Source organism: Sus scrofa, chromosome 3, assembly GCF_054392235.1.
Source record: "Sus scrofa isolate SSC_HxYL_T2T_F1_AM1 chromosome 3, Sscrofa_HxYL_maternal_Yorkshire_Landrace_v2.0, whole genome shotgun sequence".
Classification (NCBI taxonomy): Eukaryota; Metazoa; Chordata; class Mammalia; order Artiodactyla; family Suidae; genus Sus; species Sus scrofa.
The window spans coordinates 99,572,184-99,599,496 of NC_139385.1; the positions used below are offsets into that span (position 1 = coordinate 99,572,184).

Below are 27,313 nucleotides of genomic sequence, written 5' to 3' on the forward strand. Positions count from 1 at the left end.
TGCTTGTGGACATTTTATTCACATTAAAATAAATACTGTGTTGTGAAACTGTCCAGTAATAAAATCTGTGGTATACAGTAGGAGAGTACAAAGGATAGCCAGCACAGTGTGTTTTGTTAGTGCCAATCATTAAGTCAAAAGAGAAGAATCAATGTCAGTCTACACCAGGTACATATTTTGGGGGACACACTCAAATCAAGAAGAAAGAAAAGATAAAAGTTCTGAGAGAGAAGCAACATTTTGCAATTAAGAGTTTCTTGAGATTAGCAGAAGAAAACTTGTATGTGAGGCTTTAGCATGGGCTTGGTTTCTAGTTTGCCACCTGGCAGAGAGCAGTTGCTAAATAAAAATCTGTTGAAAGGATTTCAGACATTAGAATTTACATATTTAACACGGTCTCTCATTTAAACAACTTTCTATCATTTTCTTTTTTCATTATCCTTACTTCATTAACTAGTTATATATACTATAATTTACATAATAAATCTATTATTTAAAAAAACTTTCAATAGGTACAACGATTAAGACATTTCATTAGGATAGATTCTAAATTGCCTGGACAATACTTATTTTGGAATCACATTATCCAAGCAAAAAACCCCCACACAATCAGTTTATAAGACACAACAAAACTGAAAACGGTGAGAAAAATGTCTGCCTTAAAAGTTTATCAATAACCTCTTATGTACACATATATATATTCACAAAGTGGTTGAGAGTCCTTTTATATGATCCTTTAGATGAGGTCCAACAGGTGAAAGCTCTATAATGAGACACATGGTCAGACAGAAATCATGACTTCCAATGATCTTTTTTCCCCCTGAACTTTATTATCCTTTAGTTGGGGAGAGAAAGAAGTCCATTTTCATCTGCTGTATCTAAGATTTTACAGATCACTGGAGATTCAACCTAAAGAACAACAATAAAACCATTAAAAAGTTGCTAAGCTGAATAATGTCTTTATTCAATATTATTCTGAAAATACATGCATATAAATTTGTCAAATATATACAAGTCTTTGTTTTAGATAAGCTGTCAATGCCACTTCTACAAATTGAGCTTTTTAAAAAAACAATTTTTAGTCCTCCATATAAAATACTAGATAAGTAGTGAAGATACTTTAAGTAAAAAAGATGAGATGGAAAAGAAGGGACAAGCATAAGAGATAAATACACAGCTAGGTCTTTATTAACAAAAAGTAGCATATCATGGCAAAACAATTGGTTACACAACTCAAGAAAAAGCCAAAGAAAACTATAAATCCAAAGATGGGCCAAGCTCTGAAATGGTCAGATTTAAGATAAATTTTTTCTTTTTCTTTTTTTTTTTTCGCTTTTTAGGGCCGCACTCTTGGCATATGGAGCATCCCAGGCTAGGGGTCCAATTGGAGCTGTAGCTGCCAGCCTATGGCCTACGCCACAACCACAGCAATGCAGGATCCGAGCCTCGTCTGTGACCTACACCACAGCTCAAGGCAACACCAGACCCTTAACCCATTGAGCAAGGCCAGGGATCAAACCTGCGTCCTCATGGATGTTAGTCAGATTCATTAACCACTGAGCAACGATGGAACTCCACATTTAAGATAATTATAGTAAACATGATGGAGGAGAGAGTGGAAGAGGTAGACAACATGTGTGACCAGAAGGAGAAGTTTGGTAGAGAAAATTGAAAAGAACCAAATGGGAGTTCCTGATCTGGCACAGTGGGTTAAGGGTCAGACATTGCTGTAGCTGTAACTCAGATTTGATCCCTAGCCCGGGAACTACCATCTACAATGTATGTGGCAAAAAAAAAAAAAAAAAACAAACAAACCAAAAAACTAAACAAAACAAAAAATTAAATGGAAATAAGTGGACAGGACACAGCCAAGGAAACAATCAATGAACTTGAAGACAATTCAATAGAAATGACATAACCCAAACTGAAACAAAGAAGAAAAAGGTGAGAATAAAACAAAGGATATCTGATATTAAGGGATGACTTCAAACTAACATGTTTAATTGGGAGTCCCAGAAACAGAACAAAAATTGGGCAGAAGAAATCTTTTAAAAGGTGATAGCCAAAATTTCCCCCAAATTGATGAATTATATCAAACCACAAATCCAAGAAAACTCAGTGAACTCTAGCAGAATAAATACAAAGAAAACCACCCTCAGGTGTTACATAACTGAAAGTAGACTCACACAGTTTCTAGAAGGAAATAGAAGATAATATCTTCCTGACTTTGAAGTGGCAAAATTTCTCAAAACAACAACAACAAAAAAGTAGTAATAAAATGGAAAAAATATTGAGAAAATAAACTTCATCAAATACTTTTTTTTTGGTCTTTTGTCTTCTTAGGGCCGTACCCACAGCATATGGAGGTTCCCAGGCTAGGGGTCTAATCAGAGCTACTTAGCTGCCGGCCCACGCCAGAGTTATAGCAACGCCAGATCTGAGCCGTGTCTGTGACCTACACCACAGCTCACGGCAATGCCAGATCCCTAACCCACTGAGTGAGGCCAGGGATCGAACTCGAAACCTCATGGTTCCTAGTCAGATTCGTTTCCGCTGAGCCACAACAGGAACTCCTTCATCAGATAAACTTTGGCTCATCAAAAAGACATTAAGAAAATGAACAGTCAAGCTACAGATTGGGTGGAAAATGTGCAACAAAAATACAAACAACTCATATCCAGAATATATCTGAACTCCTAGAAATAAATAATAATAAGACAACACAAAAATGGGTAAAAGACTAAGAAAAACTCTGTCCTTGACCAAACCATAGTTAAGGCTCCTCGTGAGCCCTCTTTTAAACTAGGCTTCTTTTTGTTCTTGGGCCTGCCAAGTCCAGTTGTAGCAAGAATTCTGATAAGCCAGTTGAGAGAGAATCCCTCACTCTCAATAACTCATCACCCCTCATGGGTCATCAAATTCCTCCTCTGAGACCTTTGATATCTGATCTTCCTGTTAAATCTGTTCAGCAAAATCTCCTACCCTTGATGTCTCCTTTTAGTAATTTTCCATTCAATGACTACTTCCCCACTCCTGCCATTCTGCTTGTTGGCTATCTATCCCCAGCTGTTTTGCTATATTTAGAGATGAGCTAAATCTCTCTCCTGTATTGTGATGGTCCTGACACCTGTGGCAACAGTCCTGAGTAGTCTTTCTTACTGTTTTGATGTGTCAGAATAATTCTTTGAAAAGATTTGGTTAGACACTTCATAATGAAGGTACATAAATGAATAATCACATGAAAAGGTGTTCAACACCATTTTTCTTATGGTAAATGCAAATTAAAATCACTAAAATGGCTAAAATAAAAAAGACTGACAACAAGAAATGTTAATAAACATGTGGAGCAACTGGACTCTCATAGCTTGCTGGTAGGAATAAAATCATGACAAGGCTGAGCCTGAAAAACATGCTGAGTCAAAGAGACCAGGCATAAAAAATTACATACTATGTGATCTCATCCATACGGAGTTAAAAAAGAGGTAAAACTGATATATGGTATCAGAAATCAGAAGGGGGTTTCTTTGGAAGTTGAGGTTCTGATAGGAAAGGGTATAAGAAAATTTTCTGCAGTAATAGATGCCTTCTTTTGAGTGACAGTTAAAAATTCAGACTCAATACTTAAGAACTCTGCATTTTCTTTTTACACATCAATTTAAAAAAGATGTCAACTTTTACTGAGGCAGTATGAAGGTTATATTAAACTTTGGAGACTACTGAAGGTCCTTACAAGAATTAATGCTAAAAATTAAAATAGGGCCCCAAAATGAATTCCTGAGTATTAGTTTTTCACTTACCCCAAGGATATACTGACAGGAGTGAGGCTCTAGCATATATACAGTAACAGCATGTGGAGAATCTGATTCTTTACACCTAAAAGAGAGAGTACTTGAGGCACTGCCCAAACCACGCAAAATTATTTTAAACTATATTCCTCTCAATGATAAAAATTCCTTGTAAGTTGTTCTGTATAGTTTAATAAACAATAGAAATAACAGAATGATAATAACTATTATAAATAACTTATGAATAAATAAAATTACATTAAATTATAATTTTATTACTTTATGATAAAACAATTTTGGACAAATTCATAAACTACTATCAATAAATATAATTATTCATAACTATAATTTATATTTATATAAATTTTTGCCCATAGAAAGCAGACTAGAGAAAAGCATAAAGCAGGATTTGATGGTCTAACTTACTTTAGTTTTACAGTCACCTGTCTTGGTTTGTCAGTTATATCACAAATATCTCCATTCCCGTAAAAATGTGACACCATCCTGAATCAGAAAAACATACAAGATTTATCAAACTAAAACTTCACTAATTCAGAGTAATTGTAATGGGTAGGGTGAGAAGATGGTTAGAAGTACCACTTTGAATTAGTTAAAAAAAAAAAAAAATCTGACTATAAAATACTCCTTAAAAATACGTATCTTTAGGAGTTGCCATCATGGCACAGTGGAAACAAATCCGACTAGGAACCAAGAAGTTGAGGGTTCAGTCCATGGCCTCGCTCAGTGAGTTAAGGATCTGGTGTTGCCGTGAGCTGTGGTGTAGGTTGAAGATGCAGCTCAGATCTGGCATTGCTGTGGCTGTGGTGTAGGCCAGCAGCTGTAGCTCTGATTAGAACCCTGGCCTGGGAACCTCCATATGCCACAGGTGCAGCCCTAAAAAGACAAAAAAAAAAAAAAGTATTTTTAAAGTTATGACACAGAGAAAGTCAGCTTCTATAAAAAGAATACAGGGAGTTTCCGTCATGGTGCCGAGGAAATGAATCCGACTAGGAACCATGAGGTTGCAAGGTTCAATCCCTGGCCTTGCTCAGTGGGTTAAGGATCTGGCATTGCCATGAACTGTGGCGTAGGTTGCACATGCAGCTTGGATCTGGCATTGCTGTGGCTCTGGTGTAGGCTGGCGGCTACAGCTCTGATTGGACCCCCCAGCCTGGGAACCTCCGTATGCCGAAGGTGCAACCCTAAAAAGACAAAAGACCAAAAAAAAAAAAAAAAAAGAGAATACAGAGCTGAGATACTTCATAGTGGTTTAATTAATAAGAATGATCTTCAACTTGCATATCATTTATTTGTATACAAATATTTTTGGTTAAATTGCTTTTTAAAAAGTTTTAAAGTTAACCATTTCCTCATCCCTGTATATTGTTCACTTTGTAAAAGTCTTCCCTTCTTTCCATTCTCCATCCAGCTTCACCCATTAAAACACTGTAATGCAGTTGTACAAAGGTAAAGCTTAGGCTAAGCTATAAATTACAAATGAGCAGGAACCAAAGAAAAGTTTTAATTTTGATAGCCTCACACTCCTGTGCTTCAGTATTTGTTGCACATGGTACCATGAGCTAGTTTCACTTGAAACATACAAACATAAGAAAAACCCATCTGTTTAGTATATTAATACTTAAATGCCTATCCCTTAATTTGACTATTTTTTTTTTCTTTTTAGGGCCACACCTATGGCATATGTACGTTCCCAGAATAGGGGTCAAATCAGAGCTGCAGCTGCTAGCCTATACCACAGCCACAGCAATGCCAGATCCAAGCTGCCATCTGCGACCTATGCCTCAGTTTGGGGCAATGCTGGAACCTTAACTCACAGAGTGAGGCCAGGGATCGAACCCAAATGGTCATAGATACTAGTTGGGTTCTTAACCTGCAGAGCCAAAACGGAAACTCCTAATTTTGCTAATTTGATTTTGGCCAGTCCACAAAGTCAGCACATTTGGAAAACACAGTCTCTCAATACCATCTGTGCTAGGACAGAATTAACATCTGAGCAGGAAAAAGAATGTATACTTTAAAATTTACTGGGTGGGAGTTCCCATCATGGCTCAGCAGTTAACGAATCTGACTAGCATCCATAAAAACGCAGGTTCGATCCCTGTCCTTGCTCAGTAGGTTAAGGATCAGGCGTTGCCGTGAGCTGTGGTGTAGGTTGCAGGCGCTGCTCGGATCTGGCATTGCTGTGGCTGTGGCATAGGCAGGCAGCTACAGCTCCGATTGGACCCCTAGCCTGGGAACCTCCATATGCCACTGGTGCAGCCCTAAAAAGAAAACAAAAAAATTCACTGGGTAATGGGGTTTAAGAGAAGCTAAAGCTTAGTTATTCTTGGGAAAGAGGTTAATTTAGTTCTGTTGTAACAAGATATATCTTAAAGCTTGAAAGAAGTGTGAGGCAGTTCTTCAAAAAGCCATTGTTTAACCATTTTCAACCATTAACTCATAAAAGTTAAGTAACAAAGGGAAATGCTGGAGCATATTTAAATAGAATTAAGTAATTTGAAGAGGAAAGGATTACACATGAAAGGGGAAATGATGTCTAACAGCCTTAGACCTAATACCCAGTTACTTTCCAGATCATACACTACTCTGTTAAAGACTGAAGCTAAAGTTTACTGCATGCTATTGCCAGGCACCACACTTTAAATATTACAATTCTCTGAGGCAGATACTACCAGACAAGAAAAGTGAGACTTATGAAGATTATGGAATTTGCTCAAGGTAGTAAGTCAAGTGCTGTATTTGAATCCAGGGTATCTGACTTAAGAAACTATGCTCTCTGTTGTTCCCGTCGTGGCGCAGTGGTTAGCGAATCCGACTAGGAACCACGAGGTTGCGGGTTCGGTCCCTGCCCCTGCTCAGTGGGTTAATGATCCAGCGTTGCCGTGAGCTGTGGTGTAGGCTGCAGACGCGGCTCGGATCCCGCGTAGCTGTGGCTCTGGCGTAGGCTGGTGGCTACAGCTCCGATTCGACCCCTAGCCTGGGAACCTCCATATGCCGCGGGAGCGGCCCAAGAAATAGCAAAAAGACAAAAAAAAAAAAAAAAGAAACTATGCTCTTAACTATTACACTATGTTGTTTCCCCACAAAAAGAAAACTAACCTAAAAAATGTCCCTGAAAACAAACAAATTGACCAGAGATTTTACTTTAAATTTATGTCTTTCAATATTCTGAGTTTTAAATATTCTACTAATGAGATGCAAAGGCAAATAAAGTCAGTATTTACCTGACTGTCTGGGTACCGTCATCCTGAAGGTGATAGGCTCTAGCAGTGTTCTTTTTAGCCCATTCAATATGTTCTTCTTGGTTCCATGTCCCCACAACCACAGAGGTTTTCCCGCTATCCTTGTCCTAAAACATGAAAAAAATATTTGTGACAATGCATGCTTGACATTATCAAGGAGAAACTTATGCCAGTGGCCTATCAGCTGTAGTCCTTGTCTTCATCTGCACACTGTGTTTAGATATAATAATGTCAGTCAAAATTGATGAGAAGAAATTTGAGCTCTTGATTCTTTACTCCTTGTTCCTCTTTTGAGCTCAAAACATCTCAAGAATGAAAATACAATATTCTTTAATTACCAGTTATTTATTTGGGAGACTAAAAAGAGCCTTTTAAAACAGCCAGGTCAATATTTATTAATGTTTGTCTTCAATGTCTAGTAGTTTACCTTACCAAAGAGTACAACTAAATAAAACTAATGGATCTTGAACATCAAAATTTAAGCAGACTAAGGCTCAAGTGTGGGAAAATATAGATTTATGAAATTATAAGTAAAAGGAAAAATAAAAAGCCATTGCATGTTACCTTTAAACTTATTTTGGACTTATATATGGTACCTTCTTTTAGCTGAGAAACTTGTTGTATTTATCCTATTTTACTAACTCTAGTGATAACATACTATCTTACCATTTACTTTCTTAATTTATAGGTGAATCATAACAATGACCAATTTCCTCGTCAAATTAAAAAGATTAGTCACAGTAGCTTATTATTTCTCCAGGCTCATAGTAATACAAAAATGTGAGTAGTTAATAAATAATGTTACCTTAAAATGAATGGCTTAGTCTTAACTCCAAGTTTTCCATTTTCCAGAATTTAGAGAATATTCCCATATTAAAATCATCTCATAATTAAAAGTAACACCAATGCCTACCCCCCTTTTTTTCCTAGAAAAGATTTTGAAACTTTATTCCATCTAGTGGTAGAATGATATAAATGCTGTCTGATACCTCATGGTATTGATGTACATGTTTGCCATAGCAGAATTCGTATTTCCACCAACCGACACCCTACAGGAAAGAAAAGAGGTCAAGTTACAGTACAGAGAATGGGGCATGTTTTAATACTGGGGTCTGTTTTAATGCTGCCATATGATAGAGATGGACATATACATAATTAAAAAAAAACTGTACTAGGAATATGGCTGAAAATCAAAATTAAAAATTACTCATAAAGAATTCCCACTGTGATACAGTGGGTTAACAATCTGACTGTAGCAGACTGGGTCGATGTGGAGGTGTGGATTTGATCCCTGGCTGGGAACAGTGGGTTAAAGGATCTGGTGTTGCTGCAGCTGTGGCTCAGATTCAATCCCTAACTCAGGAACTTCCATTTGCTACAGGTGTGGCCATGAAAATAAAAATGAAAGAAAATAAGCTTTAAACTTTAAAAAATAGACATACAGAGGAAAATTGCTGTTTTGCCTTGGTAAAATAAAATAAAATTTTCACTTGTAAATGTACTTCCCACTGGTGCTGTTAGGGGCAAAATTTTACTTTTGTAGATACCAGCCCAAGTGACTTTTTTTTTTTTTTCTGGTAGCAGTATGCAGTTGCTTGATATGGGATCTCAGTTCCCAGACCAGGGACTGAACCATGGTCACAGTGTTGCAAGTGCCAAGTCCTAATCACTAGGCCACCAGGGAACTCCCTAGCTCAAGTTTTAAATATGACTGTTACATAGCCAAAACATAGGCTTTACAATCCCTGATGCCCATTCCAGCAATTAGGCAAAATAACACATGACTTAGTTATATATACATATTTTTGTTAAGTAAAGGTCAAGTTTTAGCTTGAGAGTAGAGAGAACGTAATGGTTACGCATTAGATTATAGTGAGATGCAGAGAGAAAATGTCCATTGGGGGAGCTTCCAGAATCCTGCCATATCTCTATAGACAACATTCTTTTGCTAATGCCCCTTGACTAAGTAACATACAAGGGAAAGCTGTAAGACAAATATTTAAACTGAAGGTTCATGACTCACCCCGTGAAAGCAGTAGGAACCACTAAGGAACTCTTTTATGAGTTGGTCATCTGTCAGTTTGGATATGTGCGTTGTTCCAACAGTGAGCACTGGCTGAGAACCAACAGCAATGGGTTTGTGGATTGCTGGAAATCTCTCTTCCTTAGTTGATTGTAAATCTTCCTAATAGTAAACATAAATATGTTTAAAGGCTTCTTTGCCATTCATAATTTTTTCAGCATGACTTAAAATTATTATTTTTAAACTTTAAAAAATTTGGAAAATAAAATCATCGACACATTTTTAAAATGAATTTTGCAACACTTAATAGTATAAAGTAACAAATGTTAGTTCCATCTACCAGTTAGGGTATGGTGACCATTCCTAACATAGAGGGATAATTTCCATTTCATGAATTTTGTCTCATTATTCTTTTTTCTTTTTGGTCTTTTGTCTTTTTAGGGCCACACTCACAGGCACATGGAGGTTCCCAGGCCAGGGGTCAAATCAGAGCTGTAGCTGCTGGCCTACACCACAGCCACAGCCATGCGGGATCCGAGCTGTGTTTGTGATCAACACCGCAGTTCATGGCAACACTGGATCCTTAACCCACTGAGCGAGGCCAGGCACTGAACCTGCGCCCTCATGGATACTAGTCTGGTTTGTTAACCACTCAACCAAGATGGGAACTGCCCATTATTTTTATTAAGTACTTTGTTATTTGTTAGATTTTGTGTTTCTACATTTCATTTTGGAAAATGTGATTATTATGGGTCAAGAAAGGATAACATACAGACTAAAGAGGAGATGAGTAGGAGCAAATATGAATATTAGTTATAATTATTCAAATGTAGCAGGATCTGGTTGTTGTCCTGGAGGAAAATGAAATTTAATAAAAGAAGACAGCAACTCATAAGCGTATAGGGATTAGCAGAATCACAGGGGCAGAGGTGATTGAAAGAGACTTTGATGAAGAATTAAAACATGAAGACTTCACAAAGAGAAAATCCTTAATTCATGAAACATTAATAATTTGTGATTTACATAAATTTATGTTTATGTGAGTGTATGTGTTTTGTGTGTGTGCAAGAATGAGGTAAGAGCAAAAATGTGTGGTATGGCATGATATTTAAAACTAAAGAGAAAAGCAGGCACTACCTGGTGGAAAACTATGTGATGCTAAAAAATTTGGACATTATCTTTTAGGTTGCAGGCAAAGATATGGTATGATAAAATTTTTAAGTAATTACTTTGGCAGTGGCAAGAAGAAGGAATACCAACAACAAATCTGGAGCTGGAGAGTCAAGTTAGGAGCTGCAGTAACCCAGGCCAGAGATGAAGAGATTCTATCTAATGTAAGGAAGTGATAGACATGGGGTGGGAAAGAAGACAGTTAAAGAGTTTAATGAGTTAGAATCTGGTAGTTAACTGGGTATTGACAACGAGCAGAGAGGAAATCTGTCTGGACCAAAAAAAAAAAAAAAAAAAAAACCAGGCAAACCATATGCCAGATATTAATTTTTTAAAGAAAAGTTATATACATAAACTAAATTTCTAAACTAATCATTCTGAAATAAAGATGATTACTCTGCCTAGAGAATTACCTAAGATTTTCATATACAACATGTACTCTAAAGATCCTAGGTATTTTGAAAGCATTATCATCTGTAGCTTTTTAAAAATAATTTTTCTTAACTTGTAGATTAAACACTTTAAAGAAAAATAAATTGGCACTTCTTCCTTAAAGAATAAATAATTAAAGTTGGATTTGTGAAGCTGACTTTTAAGTGCTTGTAAGTTCCTAAGTCACTATCAAGAAGGAGAGCAGAATTCCATCTCCAATCTTTTAATACAGCACTTCAAATCAAATGAAGATTAATGTTAAGGTAATTTTTTCCTCCTATCAGAATGGCAGGGTTCACAACATCTACAAAGAATCTGGCAATACTTTTGCAGTAAGTATTCAAAAGAAAATGCCTTGTAGTTAAATGTTAATTAATTAACCCACTTTTTTTTTTTTTTTTTTTTTTTTTTGTCCTTTTGCCTTTTCTTGGGCCGCTCCTGTAGCATATGGAGGTTCCCAGGCTAGGGGTCAAATCGGAGCTGTAGCCACCGGCCTTACGCCAGAGCCATGGCAACGCGGGATCCGAGACGCATCTGCGACCTACACCACAGCTCACGGCAACACTGGATCCTTAACCCACTGAGCAAGGGCAGGGATTGAACCCGCAACCTCATGGTTCCTAGTCGGATTCCTTAACCACTGCGCCACGACGGGAACTCCAATTAACCCACTTTTAAGTACCAATGGCATACCAGGTATCATGGAAGGAGCTTGAAACCCTAAGTAGTGAAAGCATAGTTTATTTTCCTTTCATTTTAATGTAAGAACCACAGGAAAAACAACCAGTTTTAGCCATCTAAATCCTGGTTACGATAGAGGACTGAATAAAATACAAGACCACAGAAGAGGAAACATTTATTTCTTCTTGAGGTAATCCACTAGAAGTCGTGGCTCACTTGCAAAGGAAGTGACACTGGAAGCACATCTTCAGTCCCCCACTTGATGAACTTCCATTAGTTCATCAGGTGAAGGGGGGGATGCAGAAGAGGGACAACGGTATACCCAAAGGCAAGGAGTTGGAAAGAACGTGGTACTCAGAGCAAATGTTTAAGTTGTTCAAAATAACTGGGATAAAGGGAATGGTGACAAGAGATGAGGCTGAAGCCAGATGATAAGTGGTCTTGAATTCTCCGTTGATAAGATCACAGTGCGAAGGGTGATTTTATCCTGAGGTATAGCTCATGTTAACTACGAAAAGATTAGGTAAGTAATCAAATGTTCATTTCAGAAAGAACATTTTATCAGCTGTGTTGGAAGGATTAAAAGAGGATGTGTGAGATTAGTTTCTGGCCTTAGGAAATGATGGGGTCCTCCCAACTAATGACAGGACAGATTTGAAAAGCAGAGGCTAACACTGATAGCATTAAGTAAATGATTGGAGTTAGAGATGAATTAAGAGATTGGTAAGAAAAATGACTTATGGTAAGAAAAATGACTTATGTTTCTAATTTGGACAACTGAGTAGAGCACACTGCTTTAAAAACAATGGGGGAGAGAAGAAAAGGGTCAGTGTGAAAGAGCAAAACATAAAGTTTGAGATGACTGAAAATGTTTGTATGTCCAAGATGTAGATGAAAGGGCAAGACAGCACCTCAAAAGAGAGAAGCAGGAAGTTCCCTGGTGGCCTAGTGGTTAAGGATCTGGTATTGTCATTGCTGTAGCAAAGGTCTGATCCCTGGCCTGGAAACTTCCACATGCTGTGGGCACAGTCCAAAAAAAAAAGAGAGTGCTTTGATTCTAATCTCTAACCCATCATTTGTCACTTCCCCCTCCTCAGTTCCCTACCCTGTTAAGGAGGATAATAATAGTATATCTCATAGATTGTTGTGAGGATTAGATGATAGCTGAAAAACTTAACACATGTTAATTACCATAATTGTATTTTGAGTTCAAGAGAAAGGTCAGTGTTGGAAGTTGTAACCTTGTAACTCATGGGCATAAAAGCAGAAATTCAAAGAATGGCCATGGATAAGTTCACATAGGAGACTATGTACAATAGAGATGGCAGCTATGGATGGAAGCAGGGGAACATCAACATTTCAAGGGGCAGGTATTAGAGAAAGAACTAGTACACAGGAGAAGAGAACCAGAGGTCTAACTAGAGATATGACCTGAAGTAAAGAAAGGAGAAAAATTCAAGCTTCAAATGTTCAGGTAAGATCAAGATGTATATATGTTCAGCAAATTTAGAACCACAAGATTGCTGTTGACTTATTCTTAATAAGAACAGTTTCAGAAGAGTGATAGAATGATGGTTTGGTAATAAATGGCAATGCGAGGAAGAAGAAATAAAGCATTAGGAGATGGATTGCAGTCTATTTTTTTAAGAGGCTTAGCTGGGAAGTCCAGTTAATTAGCCGAAAATTAACTAAAATGAGTAGGATGGCAAACTTTAAAATATTATGAAATCATGAGTGAAAGAGAATGCTAAAATAGTTTCTGAGATAAGGAAAAAATTTAAAAAACCTGAAATTGGCAATTTTGAGTCAGGAAAATAAATTATTACTACTACTATAACACAGAAATCATTAAAATATTGATATATGGTCTGAAATTTGGAAAAGGAAGCACTGACAAATAGATAATTAGATAATCTCATACCTCTTTATTTCTCTTAAAAGGCACCCTTAGTATTTCTTCCTGCTGCTCCAACTGTCTCAGGGTGAGGGGTTTAAATGGTGATCCTGGTAGTGACTGGCAAAATATGTCATTCACAGGAGATGCTCTGAATCTGTTCAGGAAAAACAAAGCATTAAAGCTAAGCATACGACACCTTAAAAGTACGTGTGCATTTCATGTTTAAAATATTAAATCCACATCCTACCTATATTTAGGATGATTGCACAAGAGTGGTGTCAAAATGACAACTTCATATTCACAAGTTGTAACTTCAGCTACTGAAAGAATTTCATGCTTAGATTCAGGATGACATATGTACATCACAGTACTTGATCTGGGCCGGTTCTGTTTCAAACTACAAGGTGTACCATTTCCCATTCCCACTGGATAGTAGGGTGTCATCTGACCTTCGATATTTTTAGTGGGAATCTTAAAAAAAGAGTATAAGACAGACTTTTCATTAGAAATAGAGGCTGAGTGAGGATGGGAGAAGCATTTATTCTGAAAGGAAGAAAACTACATTTTATTTATAAATGTAACATTTCTATATTTTCCATAATCTTTCCCTCCAATATTCTTTTGATTCATCTTCTGATTTGGGCAAATACATATTTTCGGAGCTAACTTAATACAGCTGTAAAAGGAAATTTTTATTTGGTGCTAAAATTAAGACGTCCATTTATATAAAAGACTATAATAACATGATTAATATGAATTATTTTCAATAGTTCTAAAGAAAGAGACCAAGAAAATACAGAAACTTAACTATACTAAACTGGTCAGAGTTTTCTTTACTCAGTGAATGGCTGTGTTGGAATTTAGATTCTAAAAGTATCAAGTTGGATTTATCAAAAAGTAGGGTTACACTATCTTCTAAAACAGAACTCTAAATACTGTACTCGTTCATCAATCTGCTTAATTCTTCTTCCCTGTTATTAACAGACATACTTATCAGCATATAAACTCCTATATAAAAGTATTCAAAGCCAGCAAAAGGTAAATGAAGAAATTTTCACAGAATGGGGGAATAAAGGAGATCATCCCATAAGACAAGGATTATTAAGGACTTAGCTCCTGTACTTTTATCTACATAAACATAAGGAAAACTGAATGAAAAAGCTTTAAAAAGTTATTAATATCTCCAAGCAAGCTCTTTGGAGGCAGGGAGCTCATCTTGTATCACTTTGGTACCCTGTCAGCGGCATATCTGAAAGAGGCAATAAATAAATGTTTCCAGGGAAAATATTTTGAGATTTCTTGTATGCTATTTTCGTGCTAGTGTTTAGAATTAGAAAATCATGGGTTCAAATTCAAGCTTTGAATTCATTAACTTTATGACTTTGACCAAATTTTAGTGTTTGTCATTTGTAAAAGTGTGACAGCAATACATACTCAAAGGTTGTGGGGAGAATTAAGCATTACTCTTTGTTACATGCCTGGCACAGTATCCTGCTTATAAATTGGGGCTCAATAAATGTTAGTTTTCTTCCCTTACCCTTTTCTTCCTCTTCCATTATCATTTCACACTTTGAATTCCATCTTGCTATCATCCAGAGCCAAAAATATTTTGAGATAAATATTTTATCTCAAAGGTAGTCTGTAAAATTAAAATCTTTTAAAATAGCAATGCTATGTGTGTCTATGTATAGCTTATCAATTCCCCCAAAGCCACCCTTTTAAGTTACAGGCATGCCTTTTAAGTAATTTTTAAGGTCTTTTGCGACTGTACCTTACATCTAATAAAAGTATCATTATGATATGAAACCATTTACAGAAATATCTTCTACCAATATGTTATTTAGCTTTATGGAAACTCATGGGATTCAGAAACCATTCCTTGAACAACAGGGGATTTAAAAACTGTAATTAATCACCCTAAGGAATCATTCCTTTCCTATTTTTCAGTCATTAATTGTGCATCACATTCAATAAATATTTATGAGGGACCTACAACTGTCTGACGTTCTGCTTTGCACTGTGGAGTAAAGAGATAAAAGACAGTCCCTGCTTTTAAGATGCTTGCAGTCTCTAAGCTTTTACTTACATATAAAAGTTTATGTTTTACCCACAGGAGATAGGGTCTAAACAACAGAAAATGCTGCAAAAACTCCAATTATAATTGTTTCCAATGTTAAAGAGATTGAAGGAACCACTGCTCTGCAGAGAAGGGATATAACGCTATTACAGAAACTTCCCCAGACACTCTTTTATAGCACAGCTTTTCTCAGAAAAACTGTGAATTTTCTCTGACCAAATCCTGTGAGGTATTTGATAGTTAAAGAACCCATGGCTATATTCCATCAACTAAGCTGCATAAACTTCGGTTTAACAACAGATGTTAAGAATAAAAAATCAGTATTTTTCACTTGCCTCTTTTGATTTTTCCTTTTCTTCTGCTTCTTGTTCTGTGGATTAATATAAGAGTAAAGTAAGTATACATAATGACTAGTGATAAATATAAGATATAAATGCTAAGTTTTCAATCAACTTTGTAATTTTTTCTCCCTTTCTTTCTTTCTTTTTTTTGCTTTTTGGAGCCACACCTGTGGCATATGGAGGTTCGCAGGCTAGGGGTTGAATTGGATCTGCTGCTGCTGGCCTCTGCCACTGCAACGTGGGATCCAGCCCTGTCTGTGACCTACACCATAGCTCACAGCAACGCCAGACTCTTAACCCACTGAGGCCAGGGATTGAACCCGCATCCTCATGGATACTAGTCAGATTCGTTACCACTAAGTCACAACAGGAACTCCAAATCAACTCTGTAATCTTAAACTTCTTTCTAAAGAAAACACAAAATATATACATAATTTTTATCTTACTACTTTTGGCTAGTTTCCTTGAAATGATTAAGACTCTTTTGGAAGAAGAGTCTTAATTAATTAATTAATTAATTAAAGGCTACACCTGTGACATATGTTAAGTTCCTGGGCCAGGGGTAGAATCAGAGCTGCAGCCACATTGGATCTGAAGGACATATGCAACTTATGCTGCAACTTGCAGCAATGCTGGACCCTTATCCACTGAGTGAGGCCAGGGATCAAACCCACATCCTCATGGAGATATGTCAGGTTCTTAACCTGCTGAGCCACAATGGGAACTCTGAAAGGAGAGCCATATTTAATTATTACATCTTTACCTATGTACTTTATTTGAGGCATAAAAACTGGCCACAATAGTTTTCTTCTGAAGTGTTTTTTATCTTAGTGAAAGGTTTAATCTTAAATGAGTTAAACAATTTGAATGCTATAGATTAATGAGAGTTTCCATTGTGACTCATGGTAACGAACCCAACTAGTATCCATGAGGATGCGGGTTTGATCCCTGGCCCTGCTCAGTGGGTTAAAAGATCCAGTGCTGCCATGAGCTGTGGTGTAGATCAGAGACATGACTTGGATCCCAAGTTGCTGTGGCATAGCCCAACAGCTATAGCTCCGATTTGATCCGTAGTCTGGGAACTTCCATATGCCATGGGTGCTGCCCTAAAAAGCAAAAAAAAAAAAGAAAAGGAAAAAAATATTATGTAGATTAATAGATTAATAAAAATATTTCACAATTTGAGGGAAACAATACACGTTTATTTCAATATGTAAAACCTTTGCCTAAACCAAGCAAAGAACTAATACTATATAAATACAACAATGGCATCAATGGCACATATATCTCACCAGATTTACAAATTTCATTAATAGGTAGAAAAAAAGCATAATGTTTGTTGAAACAGGAAATGATAAAAAGATTTCTTTGGAAAAGTTTTCTAAGGGTCTGTTCAGAAATTTATTTTAGGGTTTTAAAATTCATACAGTTTTCAATAAGATCTTTTAAATTTCAGTTTGAACATATACTTTAAACCAAATTCCAGCATTAGTATTAAATCATACTGTAAAAACAAACCTTTTTCAGATAGAAGGTTCTTAGCCATCATATTTCCAAGGTAGTACTCATGAATATTTACTTTCTATATTTAAAAACAAAATAAAAATATAGTAAGTATTCTGCAAATACATTTTTAAGAATATAACTTAAAACCATCAATCCCATAATTAAACTTCTCATTTTATAATGTTCCCTATTTCATATTTTGAAGAAAAAAAAATACCTGACCACTTTCTTTCTCTTCATGGTACTGCCGAATGTGTTTTCCATGACATACTTCATAAGTCCAATAAGACTCAATCTAAGAGAGATGGATGCACTTAAATATACAAAAGCCACATGACTCAACTGAATCGCCTTTTTTTTTTTTTGCCACACACGCAGCATATGGAAGCTCCTGGGCCAGGGATTGAACTCGTGCCACAGCAGTGACCCAAGCCACTGCAGTGACAATGCTGAGTCCTTAACCCACTGCGCCACCAGAGACCTCCATCAATTGAATTACTTTTTAATATTTTAAGCAACTAAGTAGATTTCTCTGAAGATTTAAACTTTCATTAAATGTAAGTTATTATCATGCCTCAGAACATAAGAAATTTCTGAAGCCTATTCATTGTTTTCATTAATTAGCTAAATGTGAAAATTCTGTGAAGGAAAATAGGTCTAAAATACACCTGGGGTGTGTAATAAACACATGGCCATGGGGTCATTTTCTACACAGCCTAAAAAAATCACACAGCATTTTTTATTAAAAGTATATATAAGGAGACTTTCTTTTGCTCTGAAAAATATTCAAAGCAGTTTGGTTAGTGATATTATTTTGATAATTGATACTGTAGGGTGTTTGCTACACATATTATAAAGGAATTTAAATGAACAAAATACTATTAAGAAAAAAATTATTAAGCAACATTTTAGATTTATAACTAACTTAAAATGTGATACACAGAATAAAAAGAAGCAATTATTTTCAAGGGTCTACTGCCTGATGGAAATTTATTTTCTAGGTATTAAGTAAACATAAAATACATACTCTGTAGGAACAACTGCTTTGTTTAAATAGTGGCTCCAACAGTTCTCTTGGATTAGGGCCTTTATAATCCTTTTCTTCTTCCTATGAAAGAACTAGAGTTTAATAAAATTATTCTAGAACTTCACCCAACTCTGCTGTTCAGGTATTAACTCATTTGTCAAATCACAAATGCTTGGAAACAAAAGGGGAAAAAAGTCAGAATCTTTAATAAGATCCTATGGTATGCCACTTCTTTCAAAAGAACTGAAGTATAAAATACAGAGCCACAGAATAATCTTCCTTTCTTTATTCTCTTAGAAAAAGGTTTTGGAGTATCAGTTTCCTGAACAATTCTTATAAGTCTACTTTGAAATTTTTAAATCCTTGCATCTAAACAAATTTTAGCCATGAAAGCATCAGAAGAGCTGAATCTTATAAAATACACTGGAAAGTTTTAAGGTACTTCTCAGTTTTCTATGTATTTTTACATTTCAGACTTGAATGGCATATATTTACATAGGTGATTGCATCTGTGTGTACTTTGTCCTGAGGAGGTTTAAAACAAAATGAAATAGATAGCTGTCTTTCACAGATTTTATTTATTTTTTTTCTTTTTTGCATCATATAGAGTTCCCAGGCCAGGGATGAGATCTGAGCAGCAGCTGCAACCTGTGCTGCAACTGTAGCAATGCTGGATCATTAACCCATTGTGTTGAGCCAGGGACTGAACCTGCATCCCAGTGCTCCAGAGATGCCTCCAATCCTGCTGTGCCACAGTGGGAGCTCCAGTCTTTCACAAATTTTAAATCTGAATAAAACTTAAGAAAACACTCACTGAGCTTAATATTTCCATTTTACAGATTGTAAAAATATTATGTAATCTGCTCAATAAATGCATTCAGTAGAGGAACTGAGTTTCAAATTTGTTCAGGGTTCCACAGCTAACTATAGCCTATACCTCAGCCTCCTGGCTCCTAGGCTGGTGTCCTTTCCATTTTACCATGCTGCCTCTCCTGTTTCATCTTGAAAGAAGTCATTGCCTTGAAGGATGGATAAGAGGCAGTTAGGGTATTTTAGAAGAAAGAAAAGGGCATGAGCTAAGGCAGTGAGAGAGCACAAGGTACCTATAGATTTATTAGCAATTCCTTATAAAAAATGTCACATATATTCAAAATTTTTATTTTTTTTCAAACCCACAATTCTATAAAAGAAAGTGCGTGTGGCATTAGAGTTTCATCTAAAACATTAATAACTGGTTGCTAATTTTTACCAATTGAACTGTTAAATCAAAGAATTCAGGAATTATGAAAGTAATTACTATTTATTTTTGGCCACACCCATGGCATGCAGAAGTTCCCTGACCAAGGACTGACCCTGAGCCACAGCTGTAACCAGAACCATAGCAGTGACAACACCAGATCCTCAACCCACTGAGCCATGAAGGAACTCCAAATGATTATTATTTTTATGGCAAGACAGTACTATTGAGAAACCTGTCACTCAATTTTACTTTAAAGTATGCAGCTGCAATGTTTTAAATAAATACCTTTGGTGACAGGGATTATCAATATATTTATAAAAACTTACCTCATCCCCACTTGTCACAAGGGGAAGAATGCATTTATATTTTTCTTTATGTGTAGTTGTCATGATGACATAATTATCTTCTTTATATAAAACTCCAGTTGTAGGCTAGAAACAGAACAAAAAATGTACATTACTTTCTTTGATTAAAACAACTACATCGAATAATTTATAGTTGTAGGTCAAACTAATGCATCATTTCAACAGAGGACTTTTAAATATACTTCCAAAGGCAGAGAAAAGATTCTATATACTTTTAAATGACAAAATGAAGCTGATAAACATTATCCTGGCGTTACGATATAACAGGAAAAAAATGAACAAAAATAGTAAGTTTGGAGTATAAAGAAAAAAGCAGTAATGCAACAGGCTGAAGTTATAGGTTAAAAAGCATTATGAGGCAATGACTATTCATGGATACATCATCACTGAATACTTTTTACTCCAACAAACAATTACCACCCATATATGAGAGTCTATACAGCAGCTTACAAACACACTCTCAGTTCTGCTGGATGGGACACCCAAACACAATGTCGTGTAGTATTTTTCATATTTGGAGAACATATGGATAAATTACTTAGAAAAATCACTTTGGATCCTCTGTGCTGACTTAACTTTTTTAGTAGGTATAATGGGTCAGCAATTTTTTTTCTGTAAAGGGCCAGAGAGTAAATATTTCAGGCCTGATTGGGCCATCTGGTCTCTATTACAACTACTCAACTATTGGCATAGTAAATAAGAGCATAGGCAATACGTAAATGAATAAGCAAGGCTGCATTCTGAAAAAAAAAAAAAAAATCACCTTATTTACAAAAATAAAGTTTGGGGTGGGCCAGCCCAAAGATGTAGTTTGCCAACTCACAGTGTGTATCAGTAAAACTATCCTTAAAGATTTCTATACTATATAACCAATCAAATTCACAAATCAAACATAAACCAATATAAATCAAATCAACATTTCAATTAATATAACTAATATTATTTAACTAAGAAGAAATCTCTGCTTCACGATAGCAAATGTCACTAACTACTAAGGCAGAGGTTTTCAGTCTATGAGAAGTGTTCTGTGATAATTCAATTTTCTCTTATCTCTTGTTACAGTCCTGTAAAACCACTACACTATTTGGCTATCTCTGGCAAGGAAAGAACCACCCTTATTACGTACCTCTGTACTTTTCTCAAATTAACAAAAACAACTCCTGTTTTTTTTTTTTTTTAAAACAAAAACAACTCTCTCTTTTTTTTTTTTGGGTCTTTTTGCCTTTTCTAGGGGTGTTCCTGCGGCATATGGAGGTTCCCAGGCTAGGGGTAGAATTGGAGCTGTAGCTGCCGCTCCTCGTCTGTGACCTACACCACAGCTCACGCCAATAAAACCAGACCCTTAACCCACTGAGCAAGGCCAGGGATAGAATCCGCAACTTCATGGTTCCTAGTCGGATTCATTAACCACTGAGCCACGAAGTGAACTCCAAAACTCTTAACTTTAATAAAACCAGTACTACTTGAAACTTTTGTTGTCCTTTTTTTTTTTTTTTTTTTTTTTTTTTTTTGTCTCTTTAGGGCTGCACCTGAGGCATACGGAGGTTCTTAGGCCAGGGTTTGAATTGGAGCTGTAGCTGCCGGCCTACACCACAACCACAACACGTGGGATCCAAGCTGCAGCTGCAACCTATACCACAGCTCATTGCTACGGCAGATCCTTAACCCACTGTGCAAGGCCAGGGATAGAACCCCCATCCTCATAGATACTAGTCGGGTTCGTTAACCACTGAGCCACGATGGGAACTCCAAAACTTCTGTTATCTTAAACACAAATACAAATTAGGTCAATGTTTTCCCAAGACAATAAAACAAAACAAAATAAAAAACAACAGTAAATACTAGTTTTATTAGCTATAGGACAGTACTATACTAAGTCCTTTACCTTTATTATCTCACTGTTGCTCAACAGAAGCAATGCATCCATCTCACTGGAAAGGAAACTGAAGCCCAAAGCTTAAATAATTTGTCCAAGGTAACAGAGCTAGTAAGTAACACAGCCCAGAGAAGAACCCTAGCAGAATGGTTCCATATTCTGTGTGCTCTTAACTATTTTAACATATTTGAATCAGCTTTTGTCAAAGTTTTCTTAATCACTATATAGACTCCAGGACTACGGCCAAGGATCCTTGTTTAAAAAATCATTACGAAGTTCCCTGATGGCTCACTTGTCACTGCCGCGGCTCTGGCCTGAGAATTTCTGCATGCTGGGGTTGTGGTCAAAAATAAATAAATAAATAAATTCATAAAAATTAATAAAAAAAAATCACTATAAGTGAAAAGAGGAATTAAAAAGAGATCTGAAAGAGTTGCAAAGCCAAATTTATGATAAAGGGGTCCTTAGGAACATTTATTCAGTTGAGTGAACAAAACAGCTATGCTACATAACATTTATTATGTCTTCTGGGTCTTTTTTTTAGATACATTCAGAATATATGACAGTGAGCTGTGTAAAGCATGACTCACATTCATTTATCAATGGAGGGCCTGAAGTCTTGTCAAATCATTCCTATACTGGAGTGAAGGTGGACAGTAGCATATGACTTACACGTATTCATCTCTACTTGTGAAATACCTGCAATCTAATGTTCAGAGTTAGACTGTACAGCAATATTGACTCATTTACTAAAATGTTCACCACAGTGCTAACAATGGAAAAAGAAACTGCTTGTCAGGAATCACAGCAAACAAAGACAATTCTTTCTTTGTAATTAAAGCTCATTTTGGGTTTTATGTCTGTGATGAAATTTATTCCTCTGCCTGTTGTTTTTAAGGTCTAGGTAAAAGGTAACAGAAATAGACGCCATCCCTATTATTTTATTAATTATTTAATTAAACAATTTTTTTTGGCCACATCCATGGCATGTGGAAGTTCCCAGGCCAGGCACTGAACCCACTGACCTGAGCCACTGCAGTGACAACGATGGATCATTAACCTAGTGTGCCACAAGGAAACTCCAAGCTGTGAGTATTCTTATTTGAAGATTCTTTGTTGCCACTAAGATTTGTTTTTCATTAGTTTAGGAAGGACTACATTCCTCTTCAATAAAACAGACCAAGCAGCAATTCCTCCATCTGTGCTGATATAATGAGTGACTTACTAGGATCACAAAGTTAAAATTTTAACAGACTTTACCCTATTTTTTCATAATAAAAAAAGAAATTTTCATGATTTTCTAAGTTAAATTTTTTTGATGTACTACTAAAATGCTTCCTTTTGCTTTTGTAAAACAGGTTCTTACTTTCAAAAATATATAATAAATTGTGAATATACAGAAATCACAGATAGTGCTAAATTTTTATTTTATTTTTTTTATTTTTAGGGCAGCGCCTGTGTCATATGGAAGTTCCCAGGCTAGGGGTAGAATTGGAGCTGCAGCAGTCAGCCTACACCATAGCCACAGCAATACCGGATCCATAACCCATTGAGCAAGACCAGGGGAAGAACCCACAACTCCATGGAAACTATTTCTGTTCCTAACCCATCGAGCCACAATGGAACTCCTTTTTTAAAAAAATGTAATTCAAAAATCTTGTTTTATATAACTTAACACCTTCAACTATTTCCAAGTAAAAGGCAGTATTAGTGATTTAGTAAAAATCAAATTTTAATATAATGAAATTCAGAAAAGAGGGGGTGGTCTGTAAGGTCAACGAACTTAAAAAGTATCTTGGCAGGGCAGAAATTCCTAATATCTAACACTAGTCTGGAGGAATTAAGATAGAGGATGAGAGAGAAACTATCCTGTGAGAGGCTGTAAAACAAACTCAAGGCATAACTTGTTAACATATATAACATACTTTGAACCATGGAGTTGGTCACCCTTTTCCCTAAGTGCAGTGTTTAGGGACAGTTGGTTTTTTTTTTTAATTAATTAATTTATTTTGCTTTTTAGGGCCACACCATGGCATATGGAGGTTCCCAGGCTAGGAGTCCAATCTGAGCTACAGCTGCCAGCCTACACCATGGCTACAACATAGGATCCGAGCCAAATCTGCAACCTATACCACAGCTCACAGCGACGCCAGATCCTTAACCCACTGAGCAAGGCCAGGGATCAAACCCGCAGCCTCATGGTTACTAATTGGATTCATTTCCACTGTACCATGACGGGGACTCTAGGGACAGTTTTTGAGGAGGAATACACTTCTATATTAAAGAAGGAGTAGAAAAAAAATTAAGACTTATTTTTTGGTTTTCCTTTGGTGAAATTCACGAACTCTATGGAGTTCCTGGCTGTGGCTCAGCAGTAACAAACCCGACCAGTATCCATGAGGTTGTGGATCAGTGGGTTAAGGATCCCATGTTGCCATGAGCTGTGGTGTAGGTTGCAGAAGAGGCTTGGATCTGGCGTTTCTGTGGCTGTGGCATAGGCCAGCAATTGTGGCTCCAATTCAACCCCTAGCCCAGGAACCTCCATATGCTGCAGGTGCAGCCCTAAAAAAACAAACAAATGAAATTTCACAAACTTTATAAAGTAATGAATAATTGAACACTACAATGACACAGAGATAGTATTTTGGAAAGAAAATACACAAAACTAAACTGCTAAAAACCAGTAAACAATATCATAACCATTAATTATTGCAGACATTTATAAATGTAAATATTTTTGGTGCTTAATATATTAGTTTTTCTAAATAAATTTGAAAGCAAATTATAAAGATTACTTATTATTTTGACCAATCCGAATAGAAATATGATTTAAAGCACAGAAAAGTTTAAAGATAAAAAAATGTCAGGAGTTCCCGCCAAGACTCAGTGGAAATGAATCTGACTAACATCCATGTGGACACAGGTTCTATCCCAAGCCTGGCTCAGTGAGTTAAGGATCCAGCCTTGCCATGAGCTGTGGTGTAGGTTGCAGACTCAGCTTGCATCTGATTTTGCTATGGCTGTGGTGCATGCTAGAAGCTACAGATCTGATTAGACTTCTAGGCTGGGACCCTCCATATGCTGTGGGTGTGGCCCTAAAGCAAACAAATTCAGATCTTCTAATCCAGTCTCTTCCAATTTCAGGTGATAGAAAAATACCTTTATCCTAGTTCATACAGCTGCTTAGCTACATACAAATGTCCATCCAAATGGCCTTATTATAAAACGAAATGACAGTGCCAGATGGGAGGACTATAGTTTCAATTGTATAAAGTAGGGAATGGAAACCTTAAGATTATAAAAATATTTTAAAGAATCAAAAGATAATTACTCTTGGGGCTTATTTCTGTGTGAAGGACACAAACTTTTGCCAACTTATAGGAAAATGCCTCCAGATTTTTCTGAAAATAATCCAAACTTAAAAAAAAGAAAAAATTTTCTTCTCATATTTTCAAATGTGACCATTTTCTTCCTTCCTTCCCTCCCTCCTTCCCTTCCAGCTGCATCTACGGTATGTGGAAGTTCCTAGGCTAGGGATCGAACCTGTGCCACAGCTGTAACCTGAGCCACAGAAATGACAATGCCAGATCCTTAACATGCTGCATTATGAGGGAACTTCAAACGTGCCCGTTTTAGATTATTATAGTTCACTGCCAAAGAAAATTAAAAACAAAATTTAGAAATAAGATTGTTAGATATATGAAAGGTTAGTACAATGTACATTAAGTCTGAGATCTTTTCCCATAACTTCTTAGCCAGCAAACACCAGTGCTAAAAAAAAAAAGGAAAAAAAAAATTGAACAACTTGGTAGTAACTTATAAAAAGGCTGGTTTCCGTCATCTGCTATAGATCAGTAAATCTTCAGAACCACATATCAGCATGCCTTTTGCCACAGGTGCAAGAGTAAAAAATTTAAATGACCACATTCTTTAAACATTTGCCAAGGTCATGCTAAATATGCCCTGTGGAAATAATAACGGAGGTTGGACTAAAGCATTATCATTCCAAGCCTCCTAAAGTTATAGCTAACTTACAGTAAACTTTTATATGAGTATTTTAATATATCAATATTTCCTAGTATTAATAAAAAGATATATCAGGTTTCTTAGAGAAATACTTACTTAGATAAACTTGAGAACCACTGACTACCAGAAATGAAGAAGTGAAAACTGAGAGGTGGCAAAACAAACCACAAATATTAGCAAAAATTAACATTTGCAAATAGAAATCTATTGTGGTAATGATGACATCCCTTACCCTGGTAAATTCTGTACTGACATCACAGTTTCACTTATTCACGTTTCAGTGAAAGAGTAGCAGAATAACACACTAAAATAGTTTTCCAAGTAGAAGGACTGCAGGTAGTGGAATAAGTATTAAAAAAAAAAAAAAAGATATTTTGCATTTTCCTGGTCTTCTATTGGAAATAAATGTATCAATTACCCATACGGTAAGTATCACAAGAGCACAATTTTTATTGGCCTACAGTGGATAGAAAGACTCTTCAGCAGTCTACTTTCCAAAGGGAGAAGTGCAAATTTTCATTACTTTGAGGTAATACATATGTTCTTCAACGTAGGAAATCCAATTATAAAATTTCACGTTCTGGAGTCTTAAATAATAGCTATAGTAAATACATGAAAACTGTAAAGGATATTCTGCATACAGCGTCATTAACTTCTCACAGGCCAAATAGCACTCTCAGAAACAACTTGGGAAGGGAAAAGAGGGCCTTATACGTATATGTATTGTGTGTATATATGAGAGAAAGAGCGAATATGAGGAAGAGAACTCTTATTCACAGTAGAACTGGTTGTGTGGGAAGAGTGGTGTGTAATACTCCTGGAAGGAGAGAAGGCTTCTGGTGGAGGAAGAGCTGCAGATGACTTTACAAAAAGATAGATGTGTGCGCCCGACGATGTTCTGGGACAGCTTCTTCCACAGGGTGGGAGTGTTGGTAAGGTCAAGTGAGACAGATTTTTAAAGGGAGAGAGCCTGTCCCGAATGCGGAGCATGGAGGGCACATCCCAGACAACGTAGTGGATAAACATTTGCTGTATGAATGAATGAAAGCGGGGTCAGTGAAGCTTTGTATTGGGGAAGGAAGTGTGCGCCTAGAGAGAAGGTTCTACGGGTAAAAAGCAAAGAATACCGAAGGAAGGGGCCGAGCCCTTGAGCGCTAGGAGGAAGAGAGATGGCTACCGGGTTCGCGAGGGCACTGACCAGAGAGAACTCGGTGCCGGGCCAGTTGACTCGGAAAGGGATGTCATCGCTGAGCTGGGGCAGCGCTCGGCCGCCGCCGGACGCCTCTAGGAGACCGCAGAGGACAAGTAACACCTGTCCGCCTGGGACCAGACTCCGAGAGCCGCCGCCTCCTTCCTCCATCCTCCGCCGCCGAGTTTTCCAGCCGCCGCCACAACCTCCTCGGCCCACAGAGGACGAGAGGAGGGGGAGGAGGAGAAGGAGGCGGCGGGACTACCAAGCGGCCAGGGAGCCCTGGGCCCAACCGCCGCCACGTCTCCTTCCGGAGAGCCCTACAACACCGCCCCCGCCCCCTTGGGCTTCCCGCCACCGTTTCCGGGGCGGGCGGCACATCAACATCCGGGGTCGCTGAGCCGAACGCCTACGG

The 27,313-nt window shown here is 36.9% G+C and overlaps 1 protein-coding gene across 4 annotated transcripts; it reads right to left on the bottom strand.

Annotated features, from left to right (window-relative positions):
* On the bottom strand, nt 1-27,234 carry ERLEC1 (endoplasmic reticulum lectin 1). Of its 4 annotated transcripts, XM_003125147.5 has the most exons (14): nt 26,908-27,234; nt 19,769-19,873; nt 18,203-18,283; nt 17,393-17,470; nt 17,188-17,251; nt 15,664-15,698; nt 13,499-13,722; nt 13,276-13,405; nt 9,072-9,233; nt 8,038-8,097; nt 7,031-7,155; nt 4,212-4,289; nt 3,798-3,873; nt 1-909 (listed from the first exon to the last, which is right to left on the bottom strand). In XM_003125147.5, the coding sequence occupies exons 1-14, from the start codon at nt 27,067-27,069 to the stop codon at nt 838-840; spliced, it is 1,452 nt and encodes a 483-aa protein (XP_003125195.1). In that variant the 5' UTR covers nt 27,070-27,234; the 3' UTR covers nt 1-837. The 4 variants fall into 4 exon arrangements, with proteins under 4 accessions (XP_003125195.1, XP_003125196.1, XP_084875423.1 ...); XM_003125148.5 differs by lacking the exon at nt 9,072-9,233; XM_085019297.1 differs by lacking the exons at nt 3,798-3,873; nt 4,212-4,289.
* Between the last annotated feature and the right edge of the window lie 79 nt (nt 27,235-27,313).